Source organism: Mastomys coucha, unplaced genomic scaffold (genome assembly GCF_008632895.1).
Source record: "Mastomys coucha isolate ucsf_1 unplaced genomic scaffold, UCSF_Mcou_1 pScaffold15, whole genome shotgun sequence".
NCBI classification, from domain to species: Eukaryota; Metazoa; Chordata; class Mammalia; order Rodentia; family Muridae; genus Mastomys; species Mastomys coucha.
The window spans coordinates 63,842,927-63,855,295 of record NW_022196897.1 but is presented as its reverse complement, the minus strand read 5'-3'; the positions used below and the strand labels follow the sequence as shown (position 1 = coordinate 63,855,295).

At 38.5% G+C, this 12,369-nt stretch overlaps 1 protein-coding gene across 21 annotated transcripts in view; it reads left to right on the top strand.

Moving 5' to 3' along the window:
• Nucleotides 1-12,369, top strand: part of Ttn (titin) — a 269,568-nt gene that overhangs the window by 127,830 nt on the left and 129,369 nt on the right. For 13 of the 21 annotated variants that reach the window (XM_031370735.1, XM_031370732.1, XM_031370730.1 and 10 more), the window contains 22 exons: nt 565-639; nt 806-889; nt 1,636-1,710; nt 2,423-2,536; nt 3,043-3,120; nt 4,081-4,149; nt 4,289-4,381; nt 4,528-4,827; nt 5,608-5,688; nt 6,414-6,491; nt 6,986-7,069; nt 7,218-7,292; nt 8,672-8,752; nt 8,863-8,946; nt 9,074-9,157; nt 9,485-9,562; nt 10,531-10,614; nt 11,308-11,382; nt 11,492-11,575; nt 11,692-11,769; nt 12,107-12,190; nt 12,300-12,319. In XM_031370735.1, the coding sequence (XP_031226595.1) occupies nt 565-639; nt 806-889; nt 1,636-1,710; nt 2,423-2,536; nt 3,043-3,120; nt 4,081-4,149; nt 4,289-4,381; nt 4,528-4,827; nt 5,608-5,688; nt 6,414-6,491; nt 6,986-7,069; nt 7,218-7,292; nt 8,672-8,752; nt 8,863-8,946; nt 9,074-9,157; nt 9,485-9,562; nt 10,531-10,614; nt 11,308-11,382; nt 11,492-11,575; nt 11,692-11,769; nt 12,107-12,190; nt 12,300-12,319 (1,958 nt within the window). The remainder of the gene's footprint in view (nt 1-564; nt 640-805; nt 890-1,635; nt 1,711-2,422; nt 2,537-3,042; nt 3,121-4,080; nt 4,150-4,288; nt 4,382-4,527; nt 4,828-5,607; nt 5,689-6,413; nt 6,492-6,985; nt 7,070-7,217; nt 7,293-8,671; nt 8,753-8,862; nt 8,947-9,073; nt 9,158-9,484; nt 9,563-10,530; nt 10,615-11,307; nt 11,383-11,491; nt 11,576-11,691; nt 11,770-12,106; nt 12,191-12,299; nt 12,320-12,369) is intronic. The other 8 variants (XM_031370740.1, XM_031370725.1, XM_031370726.1 and 5 more) reach the window with 7 other exon arrangements.

The window sequence follows — 12,369 nt, the reverse complement described above, 5'->3', positions numbered from 1 at the left end:
CTTGACTTTGAACTTTGAATAGAGTAGACTTTGCTCTTGTACTGTGAGTCCTTTAGCCAGTCTGAGCCTTAGTTAGCACCTTCCTAAAATGGGGAGACTAATGAATATCTAATATTACTATAAGAGAAAATAAGACAAGAAATATTATTGCATCATTGAAGAAAATTAGTAGTTAACATCATATATCAGGTCATGGGGCAGTACCTAGGAAGTGTATTCATACCTTAAACTAAAATAATGCTTTTCCAAAAGCCATGATGGCAACATTTTAAATAAGTATAATGTTTTCTACCAGGCCATATAGTCACATGATATTTTCAGATAGGTATTAGCTAGGATATTAGCAAAATTTAAGCCAATGAAATGATAGCATCTGACCCCAATGACTAGCTGTTTGCTGATGCCTTGCCCAGCAAATTCCAGTCCTATCCTCTTGGGCTGCAGCTCACATTCCCACCCTGTTCTGAGTGAATGTTGCATGATGGTTTTCCTGTGTGTACAGACTTCTTGCTCTCTTTCTTCCTCTTCAAAATACATTCTTACCATGAAATGATGTCTTTAAAGTGCCTGAGATCAAGAAGAAAGTGCCAGAGAAGAAAGTAGTTGTTCCCAAGAAAGAGGAGGCTCCTCCCACCAAAGGTACAATACGTCCAATGTTCTTGTATTCCCAAGCACATGGGACACGCTCCTTCCTTCACCCACTAAGTCAGAAAGCCCTATTCAGTATCTGTGAACGTAACTTCTGTTATTGTTGTGCATGGTGTCCTTGTGTCTGTGAGACTGAAATTTCAAAATATCTTTAAAGTTCCTGTGGTTCCTAAGAAACCTGAACCAGAAAAGAAGGTGCCCGCCCCTGCCCTTACGAAACCAGTGGCTCCTCCTGCCAAAGGTACATGCTTATTGGCTGCGCCTTTATTGACCTGAAGGGTCATCTACATAGGATGTTCAGCACACGTGCTGGCATTCTCTGGTCTGTCACTGACCTTTGTCACTGTACCTCTGTTGTACCTGTGCTGCTGTTGTGTTCATTTCCCACTTTGTGTGAGTGTTGTTTTCTGCCTTGTTTTTCCTCTGTGTGTTATTCCTGAAAATTAAAATGACAGATATACATCTTTACAGAGCCAGAAATGACCAAGTACTTGTCACTCTTGCTAAAAAAGAAGAGAGTACAGCTACAAATGATAATCTCACGATGGACCCACAAGCCTCTTAACTAACTGTGACCATTTCAGTGTTACCTCCAATATTCTTGCATTTCTAAGCACATGGGACACACTCCTTCCTTCACCCACTGAGTCAGAATGCCCTATTCAGTATCTGTGAACGTTAACTTCTGTTATTGTTGTGCATGGTGTCCTTGTGTCTGTGAGACTGAAATTTCAAAATATCTTTAAAGTTCCTGCAGTTCCTAAGAAACCTGAACCAGAAAAGAAGGTGCTACAAAAGATAGTCTCACGATGGACCCACAAGCCTCTTTCTTAGCTCCTTAACTAACTGTGACCATGTCAGTGTGTCATCCCCTTCTCTGTGCTGTGCTGTTTACTCTCTTGGGTTGAAAATGTGAACTTTGGTCTTGAAGTACTCTTCTTCAGTGTGTGAGTTTTATAGTGCCTAAAACAATCAATGTCTTTTAAGTTCCTGAGGTGCCTAAGAAGGTGGAAAAAAGACAGATCGTGCCCCCTAAAGAAGAGGAAGTTCCACCAGCCGAAGGTAGATGACTTCCTAAGAAAACAGTATCTCCAAGTACTCTTGTCTTATCATTATCTCATACATAGAAGAGGTAGCATACACTTCACTCTAAAAATAAATAGACCTTCTACCTCTGATAGAAAGTAGTACTTGCCTAGAAGAAACTGAGCAGGCCAATTCCTTCTTATTCTTGCACATTTAGCCTGTTCATTTGTGGCTTGTTTCAATGGAAAACTGAAATGGACCCACTAACCTCTATTCTTCTCTCCCTCACTAACTCTGTGAAATCATTTTTTTTGTCTTTTGTATGTGAATACTGGGGAGAATTTCCTCACCCTATGCCTTCAGGAGACGTGATGGAAAAAGTCCCAGAATATGCTCAGATAAACTTCAGCAACTGATGCAGAAAATCTGGTTTCTAAATTACTTAGAACCAGATAATTGCTTATTACAATAATTAGAATAATTTAATTAGAATAATTGCTTGAAAAAAATCTTCTCACCTTAACTAAAAAATAATAATTCCAACTAAATCCTCTGGGGCCCCTTCCAGTTTCAACATTGGAAAGAGCCTAACATATTTTAAAGACTGGGTATTTTTTTTTTTCGGATTAGTGAGTGTCCATGAGCACTTAAGAGGCCGTGTGGTTTTTCAAGATGGTGTAATTTTAATCTAACATATCTAACATTCAAAGGACTTTAAAAAAATAATTAAAATACAATCTGTTTCAAGTATATGAGGAAGCTGAAGAACCTACTCCAGAAGAGATTCCAGAAGAGCCACCTAGCATAGAGGAAGAAGAGCTAGTGGAGGAAGAGGAGGAGGAGGAGGTGCTGGCACCTAGAGGTACAGCCACTTTGATGAGTTGGACATTCCAAAAGCTTGGTGCTCCGAACTGTCTAACCCTAACTTTCAGCCATATACTTTCCTGGTAGCATATCCATGCGGCCTGGAGAGTGCACACTCCTGGTAGCTGAGGCTTTGTGGCCCTTTCCTTCTCCCTAATGTCTCCTCCTTCCCTGCAATTGGACTATAAATTTTCTGTTACTAGATCCTTCCCCCTAGTTTGTAATCCTCAATCTTGATTTCCATTCAAATGCTGGAGAACAATCTGTTTGGTGAAATCATTCGCTTTTAAGAATAATTCTTAAGCCCTCTATCCCTGAAGACTGAAATCTTGGCAGAGTTGCTGTCACACTCACTCTTGAGGTGGCATTGTCACCACTTAGGTTGCTAACATCTTCCTACAATAAATCAATGTTTTGTGTTGCTCCGTTTATACTTTGATAATGGCGTGTTGTTCTGTTCATTGCATGTGGCTTTTTCAACATGTCTGTAAACTATCTTTTAAGCACCTGAAGTGGTGAAGAAAGCAGTGCCTGCAGCTCCCACTCCTGTCCCTAAGAAAGCCGAGGCACCCCCTGCAAAAGGTACAGCAACCCCTGCCACTTCCTTAGTCCCGCAGTGACTTTTTTTCTAAACAGTTCTGTGTCTTCTTTCGCTTCTTCCTTAAAGTAACTGTGACAGCAAACTGACTAATTACAGTTAAAAATGTCATGTATTTCATTTCCTTAGATGCCATACAGTATCAGTGGGTAAATAATGGCCCCACATGTGTATCTGCTGTGGATTCCTTTAGAAGTCCCTTAATTGAAATAGCTGGAAATGTTGATGCCCCATCATGATCTCTCTGTATTAAGGACATAACAAATAATCCTTCCTACCCTCATACTATTCCTAGACTTCTTTTTATTATATAACTAAATTTTCATTATGTATTATAACAGTTTTCCCTATATGTATTATTTTATACAGAAAAAAAAATTCTGTTCTGATACTTAGATAATAACTTTAAAGATCACCGTGTTCTTTTTTACCATAGTTAAGCTGGACATTCATTGTTATAAAATTTCCTTTCTTGTTGCTTCTTAGTTCAATTAATGGTCCAGACTGTGTCTTCAACAGCTATGGCCCACTGCCCCTATCACAGCAGACTCCTCAGCATGTAGCATCATGTCCAATAGTTCCTGAGGCCTAAGTCAGGGTCCAAACACTCTAGGGTGATAATCAGGTCAAAAAAAAATCATCAAATTAAAAATAGCAAAATTAGACTCAGTGTTGGTAACATCTGCTGTTTTAAAAATAGCAAAGCATCTTTGTGGGCACACGTTGGCTTCTAAGGATAGCGATAGCCCAAGTGAGTGCTTGGTCAAGTATCCTATTCCCTATAAAAGAGTTGTCTAACAGCGCAGACTAACTTCCTAGATGCATTGATGAAGCCGCTAGTTTCTGAGGGTTTTGTGTGTGTGTGTGTGTGTGTGTGTGTGTGTGTGTGCATGTGTGTATTATTGAGTATTGTCGTCTGACTGAGGCACCTAATGTCTTTAAAGTGCCAAAGAAAATTCCTGAAGAAAAGATTCCTGTTCCTGTCCAGAAAAAAGAGGCCCCACCAGCCAAAGGTACACTTTCTCTTTTAAACCCAAAGCCCTTTACCTGTTCTTCAGTAAGCTATGTTTTATGTCCATATGTCTTATTTTTGATGTGCAATGTCCAGACTTACTCTTGGTGGTTGTAAATATTTAAAATGTGTCTTTAAAGTGCCTGAAGTACCAAAGAAAGTCCCAGAAAAGAAGAAAATCCCTGAAAAGAAAGTCCCTGTGCCCAAAAGGGAAGCTGTTCCCCCTGCTAAAGGTATTTTCTGGAAAATTCTTTGATCTTCATGTTCTTTCATGGGAGTCTTCTTTTACTCGTTTTTCTTATATTTTGAATTGACATCTGTTTCATCTTATTGTTAAAAAAAAAAAAAAGTAAATCTCTTAAAGTAGATACTCTTTCAGGGAAAGCTGTTTTTGAAGAAAAAATATCAGTTGCCTACCAGCAAGAAGAACTAGTCCAAGAAAGAATAGAGCTAGAACTCGTGGAAGCAAAAGTGGAAGAGGCTCTCGAAGAGGAAGAGTTCCATGAGGTTCAGGAATACTTTGAGGAAGAAGAGTTCCACGAGGTGGAAGAATTCATCAGGGTGGAAGAGCGCAGGTTCCAAGAAGAGCACAAAGTGGAAGAAGTCCACAGGGTCATTGAGTTTCTAGAGGCTGAAGAAGTAGAAGTATATGAAAAACCCAAAATTCCACCTAAAAAAGGTATAGGGGATTCTGCAGACACTATAGTTTGTTCTATCTTGTGCTTACCAACTTTGCTTTCAAAGTACCTTGCAGGTTTACTTCAGGACAGCCCCATGAACTACTTTAAGCATGAGCTTAAATTGCTTGACTTAAAAAGTGTTAAGATGTAGAGGGTAACCACACAGAGTTATCCATTTTTACAGGCATGAGAATTAAGCATGGTACTGACTTAGGTCCATGCTCCGCACATCACGGTCTGATTGTATGGATTCTTTTTTCTAGTCTAGCAAGAGTTACGTGATTATCACAGGAACCAGCATAAGAGATGCCATTCATTCACAGACACACTTCTCAGTTTACTGAGGGATTTATAGTCTCAGCAAAGCAACCATTCGCATTTGAGTCTCCTGTGCACTAACTAACATTTACCTATTGAAAGCATTTGCCATTTTGTGGTTATTGTCATCAGAGAAAGAATGAAGTAAATGAAGCACTGGCCATAGCATCCAAATTCTAGTAAATTCTAAGAACAAGACATAGTGAACATACATAGTCTACAGGACTACTCTAGATCATGCCCAGATGAATACCTGATATAATGGAATATGTATGTTTTACATAGCAATGTATTGTGTAAATAACAAAATCACAGCTTTCTTGAAGCCAGCATAATATAAATGTAAAAAATATAAACTGTTTTATGAGACCCCCAGTTTTATGAGATTACAGTTTTAATATAAGTAGTGCTTCATAGTATTTTATAAGTCTTTTCTAAACCAAACACTAATATCTTTAAAGGACCTGAGGTATCTGAGAAAGTCATCCCTCCAAAAAAGCCACCCTCTAAAGTCATTCCTCGAAAAGAGCCACCAGCTAAAGGTATTTTATGCCAAAACTGTACTCACGGAACTGTCTTCAGTTGCTCCTTCCTTGCTTGACAAGTTTATGTTTGACTTGGTGTTTTTGTTTTCTGTTTTGTGTTAGGGGAGTGTCAAAATAATTAATATCTTTAAATGACCAAAAGCAGGTCTACAAACACAGATGTCACTATTGTTACCCTAAAACAGCCAAACCCAAACCCCTAGTGACCAAAGTGTGAATGTGGGCATCCTTTGGTATGTTTGATTATCTGTTCACTAATATCCTTATTGATAGACTTCTATTTCCCTGTTCATTATTGATAGATCTCTGTTTCCCTATTTGTCATTCATGTATTAAGCTGTTGATTGTAAATACATCATGAATATGTGGTAGTGTCCCATCTTTATTCATTTACATCATCCTCATTAATACATAATTTGAGGCTATGAATGAGTATATAGTAAAGCTATCACTGAAGAAAACAGTGTAATTATCCTGCCAGGGCAAGAAGAAGGGGCAGCATGTGCTGGCATTTTGTCAGTTGTTCATGTCAAGTTTTGTTGTTGTAACTTGGGTATTTGATGTCAAAAGTCAACTCTGTAAACGTCTTGCATGTGTAAAGCAATGTCTCTGTTTTATAATGTGGCTCTGTTCTGCTTTCATTGTACATCTCTTACATCTTGCCTGCTAAGATCTTTCTGAGTGTTTCAAAGTAAAGTAAATTATCCCTGCTGTCTTTAAAGTACCTGAGGTGACCAAGAAAACGGTGGTTGAAGAAAAGGTCCGTGTTCCTGAAGAACCGAAGGTGCCAGCACCTAAAGGTACCTGTCTCTGCTGATTCTCCAGCAGCAGTAAATCCCTGTGAATCATTTTCCACAAAGGAGAGAAAGAGCACTCTTTCCTTAGGACCAGGAAATGGCAGAAATTGCAATTTATATTCTATCCTACAATCTTGCCATTTTTGCTATCCTCTGGTGGAAAACATCATAAGTCCAAAGGTCTTTCTCTTTTTGGTCATCTTATTAGGCAGTCGTGAACATTGGTCCCTGAGCTTTTCTTCCCTAAGGAGTTGACATTGGAATCTCTGCCTTATAGTACTAGAAATAAGTTCTAAATAACAACAGAAAGTGCTACTGACCCCCCGAGAACAAGTTGTCTCAAATAAGAATCATGAACAAGGCAGTTGAGAGACAGTACACTGGCTTAACATTTTGTACATTCTATTTAATAGATCTCCCCCAACCCCACTTTACTTTTGATAATTTATACCTAATTATGGCATTCTTGAAAATAAGACAAATAAATATCTTTAAAGCACCTGAAGTACCTAAGAAAATCACTCCAGAAGAAAAAGTCCGTGAAACCATTCCTAAAAAGCCTGAGGTTCCAGCACCTAAAGGTATACACTGACACTAACCCCAGTGTGAAATGATCCTGCCTGTGTTTATTGTGGGGTGTGAATGAGTGTCCCATCAAATCTCTGTGAATCTTTTTTTAAGAGTATTATATGTTATGAGTAGTAATTAGTCATACTAATATCTTTAAAGTTCCTGAGGTGCCTAAGAAAATTATTCAAGAAGAAAAGTTACCTGTTGTTCTTCCTGAAGACACAGAGATATATAGTGAGTTCAAAGAAGCTGATGGTTCATCTTTGTTTTGTCTGCGTTCTGAATCTACTGTGTCTGTCAACATAGCATTAAAATGCAAATATACTAATATCTTTATAAAAGCCATGCATGCTAAAAATGTCGGCTAAAACTAAGAGATCTGAACCCCCATCAACTGTAGAGAAGTTACTCTTCTTCATCAATGTCAAAACTTAGTTGTCCTACGCTTATAACATTATCAAATTTTAGAAAAGTCATTATGTCCTACTGAGTTATCTGTTCTATATACAAACATCTGTCTCTTCACTTAGAAGCAATTTACATTTTCCAGACTGTGAAGTAACTTACCTTAACTCTATACTAATATTGTAGAGTTTTCAAAATCAAGATGACCCAATGGTACCATTTTTACTCTTCACAGTAATGCTTAAGGTTTGAACAGTGCTGCTTAAATGATCATAAATTTATATAAATTTAAAAAACCACTAGGGCCCCAAGAGAAGAAGCAATGCTTTTTTTTTCTTTTTTCAAAAATTATAAAATAATTTAAATAGGACAACCTAAGTTGTGAAATGTTCTGGGTAGGCTTGCTATCCTAAATGGTAAGTAAACATGCTAACAATACCCAATATAGTCTTCTACTCTATTTTTATATCCTACAACGCTCTTGATTAAAACTGATCTTATAGTAGTTTGGAATTAATGCACAAGATCACCTCCTCCTGCCTATTCTATTCTTAAAACTGGTTATTGTCACCAGATGGGGTTCCTTTGTAAATGCTAGAGGAATTGTTTATTCTTCTCATATGCTTTTCTCCCATTTATTTCCTCACTTTAATTTCCCTTCAAGCATTCTTCAAGCTACTGAAATGTAGCCTCCTCTCTTTTCTTTTTAGCTTCTAATCTCTAAATTGTTTCCACATGTATATCATCACACTATGAAGGCATAAATCCAATTTGATTTTTAAAATGTACATAAATATTTGCCTAGAAGTACAGAGGACCACACAATTCTGATAGGTCAAATACAGAAAGTAGATTTCCCATATTCAACTCAGCATCATCCCTATTCCTAATGCACTCATGAACTAAAAATGATACCATATGACAATGGTTAGCTTCCCTAAAGTAAAATGAAAAAAAAAATTATATAGTTCCTGTCTGGTAAATTCCTCAATTTTGTTACCATAATTGTGAAGAAATTCTGAGCATCCTTTATCCTAAAACTTGGAATGAAACTAGTTGCTGCTCAGTTCATGCCTGACACTAATTTGTGGATATGCACAACTGAGAACTTGGGTGATGAGTGTGTACAATGTGCCATATATGTCTTAGTGTCGTCCTCCATCTATCTTGAAACACTTAGAGTTACACATGCACTAATATCTTTAAAGTTTATGAAGCATCTGAAGAGACAGTCATAGAAGAAGAGCATGTGACTCATCCTCAGAAGGCAAGACTCAAAGTGGCAAAAGGTATCTAGCACCACTGACTTGATCTGAATGAAATTTACTTGGGAGCTCTCTTTAGAAACATAATGTTTTTTCTTTACCCTTCATAATATAATTGCACTGTGTCTTTTAAGTGCCTGCACCACCTCAGACAGTTGTTACAGAAGAGAAAACATATGTGACCATTCGTAAAACGAGGGAAACCCTGGCACTCAAAGGTATATTTCAACTGCTTCAAAACGTAGATGATTATCTTTGTCTTTAAGATCCCCAAACTACATGCTATATAATTTACTCGTTTTTCTTTTACGATATCTAAGTGTAAACCTACTAATATCTTTAAAGAGTCCGAAACAACCCGGGAAGTGTTTCCAGAGCTGAAGCCATATGAGGCTGTTCCTGAAATTCCTGAACCTCCTTCACCTGAAGGTACAAACTCTTATCACGAGATTCTGAACAAGAAAACCTTTCATCTTGTGCTTGTCAATTGTTCTGTGTTTTATCTGCGTTGTCCCGGACTCTTAAAATACTAATATCTTTAAAGCATCTCTCAGAAATGCCCAAGGCAAAGAACTATCTAGGACTTGCCCCAAACAAGTCAAGACCCATCCAGACTGTGTGCAAAGACAGCTATGAAAAGAAAACAAACATTCTAACTTAAAGTCTACTTGCCTTGCTTTCTTTGTGTATCATGTCATTGTTTTTGCCTCTTCTCAATTATATGTTTTTTTAAAAAAAATACTAATATCTTTAAAGACCTTGAACTCATCGAAGATGTACTTCCAGAGAAGCGACCTCCTGCAACCAAAAGAAGAAAAACTCTGCTTCCGGCAGGTACAATCGAGGAGAACATCAAGTTTCTTATCTCATTTGTAGTTCTGGCTAACATGTGTGAACATACTAATCTCTTTAAAACCCTATGGTTGCCAAAGAAATGGATCCCCAAGGATTCCATTCAACTCATTGAATATGCATAGTGAACCATTTAGAAAGAAGAAAACTCAAGCTGCAGATATGTTCTTTAATGGGGAGAAATGACTATTACTTATAAAATAAAAGCCAGACTAGCTAGAAATAACAGGAAAGCTTTATAACATGTATAACTCTACAATTAGATTGAGCCAGCTTAACTCAGGTGCCTATAAAGTAGGAAGCAGTGACATCAGGAGACAAAGGTTCTGTCATGTGCCTCATGACAGTGCTTCAACCTTCCATAGAGTTAAAAGTCCAGTTTACATTACCATACATACTGTTAATTGTCAGGATGGCTTTCCTACTGAACTCATTGCCCAGACAAGCACGACCATACAATTGACTTCAAGTTTGACTTGAATGTCATAGAAATAGCTTTACTGAAAACTCAGGACTTGATGTAAAGTTGATTTGCCTGTGATAACATCCTAGAGCCAAGGACAAGTCATTCCAGTCCAATGGCCTAAGTTTTTCAAGCATCATACATTTTTTTTTTTACTTCATTTACTTTTAAATAAATCAAAACACAGGAAATTTCAAAAGCTTTCAGGATTGCAACCTCTAAGTGTTATAATTTAGAAAATATCCAAATAATTAGACTATTTTTCTCTCTATCTGGAATCATTTGCTCATCCTCTCAGAGCCCCTTCAGGGTAGGTGTGAAGTTAAAAGCAGAAGGAACAAGACTTGGTTCCTCTCCTCAGGAGCACACACCCTCCTCATATCCTGGAAGAACCCCAGTAGCAACAGAAACTACCTTGGTTCACTTTGTGGGATTAATGTCTCTACTGCCCTTTTAACCTCTGACTCTGTTACTAATATCCTCAAAGCACCAGAAGCTATGAGAGAGATTCCTCCTGAAATGAACACCTTTGAAGAAATTTCTGTAGAGCCAGAAACGCCGCCCATCCCAGGTACATGCCACCACCGAATACATGTGAAAGAAGAAATTACACACCTTCAACACTTAAAACTATTTTTTCTAATACTCTTCCTAACTCCTATATGTAAATATACTAATATCTTTAAGTCAGCTGAAGTTCCAGTATGTTCTATCTAGAAAGTATTTGTGACAATCCAAAACAAAAATCCTAGTACGAGCATTCACCCAATAAGTGGAGTCCTGTCTCAGTCTCCATGGGGAATTCCAGGATGTCCCTGCTCCACCCAGATGCCCAAATCTGTTGGTTCTCAAGTTCCATGCATAAAACCAGATCAAACTTCATATAACCAAAATAATGTTAGCACTGACCTTCAAGCATCCTCAGATCACTTATGGCCTAATAGGATGTAAACAGTATGTAAATAGTCTCACACTGTGTTGGTAGGGAACTGATAACAAAGAAATGTTATATGTAAGGGTTCAGTGCAGATAGCTTTTCCATCTGCGGCTGAATGCAGGAGGCAGAAACCTGACGATGGAGAAGAAATGCAAGCCTCTCTTCTTGAGAATCATACAAACTCCTGAGTATTAGTTTATTGGTGGATGAGGGGGAATAGGGGAGGGAAGAGAAGCAATTTCTAGACAGTTATAAGCTATTTAACTATAGCTACTGTGTCCATTAACCATTTTAACTCTGAAATGTGAAATACTAATATCTTTTAAGAACCTGAAGCCCCCACTGAAGTTGATATTGCTAAGAGAGCACCTTCAAAACCCAGAGGAGCTCCCTCAGTTACAGGTACACGCTCTTGCAAGCCTCCGGGGCTAGTGATAGTAGTTTTTGAACTTACTTTCTTCTTCTTGGTGACTTTCACAACACTAAATGTTAAAACAACAATTTCTTGAAGTGCTGGACACTTACCAAGAAGCCATGGTGGAAAAGAAAACACTTCGGATCTCTCGCAAAAAGCCTGAGCTTCCTTCAGATGAAGGTATAACTTTCTGGAGGTGTGAAAGGGCAGGAAATGTCTTCTGCTGTCTACATGTGTCTTCTGTTTGTCATAATTTCCTTCACCTCCTAAATGTCGAAATATTAATATCTTTAAAGTACCCGAGGCTCCCAGAGAAGTTGTGACCAAAAAGAAAGTGCCCCCTCCCCAAGTGCCGGAAGTTGTACCTGTGAAAGGTACATGCTTGACTGTCTCTTTCCATGGGAGGGCAAAGGGGGAATCCGGGAAGGCCTGAGGTGCCTGTGATATGTAAATGTAACTTCTATATGTGTGGGCTGCTTTGACTCAGTGTAAATGTACTAGGGCCCTCAAAGAACCTCAATCTCCTAAGGGAGCACCCTGCCAAAAGAAAGTCACCAGTGCAAAGCCCAAGGTGCCAGCCATGACCAGGGCTTGCTAACACTGAAAGGGTTCAAGGGATACAAAGGAAAGTTCCTTCGGCTTACATACTGTTCCTGTGTGTCTACTGATATGTGTACTTTCTACCTGTAAAACATACTAATCTCTTTGAAGTGCCTGGGACTCCTAAAGAGGTTGTCTCTGAAAGGAAACTGCTTGAGGAACCACCTAAAAAGGCAGCAGTCCGGCCAGTCACAGGTACTCCTCAGTGGCCTGAGGCTTCGTAGGACCTAAGTCTGCTCTTGAAAAGATTTCATTCTGCTGGTCTTCCTAAATCTTAGACAGAATCTCATTAATCTCTTTGAAGTGCCTGAGGAGCCTAAAGAGGTCATCCCTGAAAAGAAAGTGTCCCTGGTGCCTCCTAAAAAGCCAGCAGC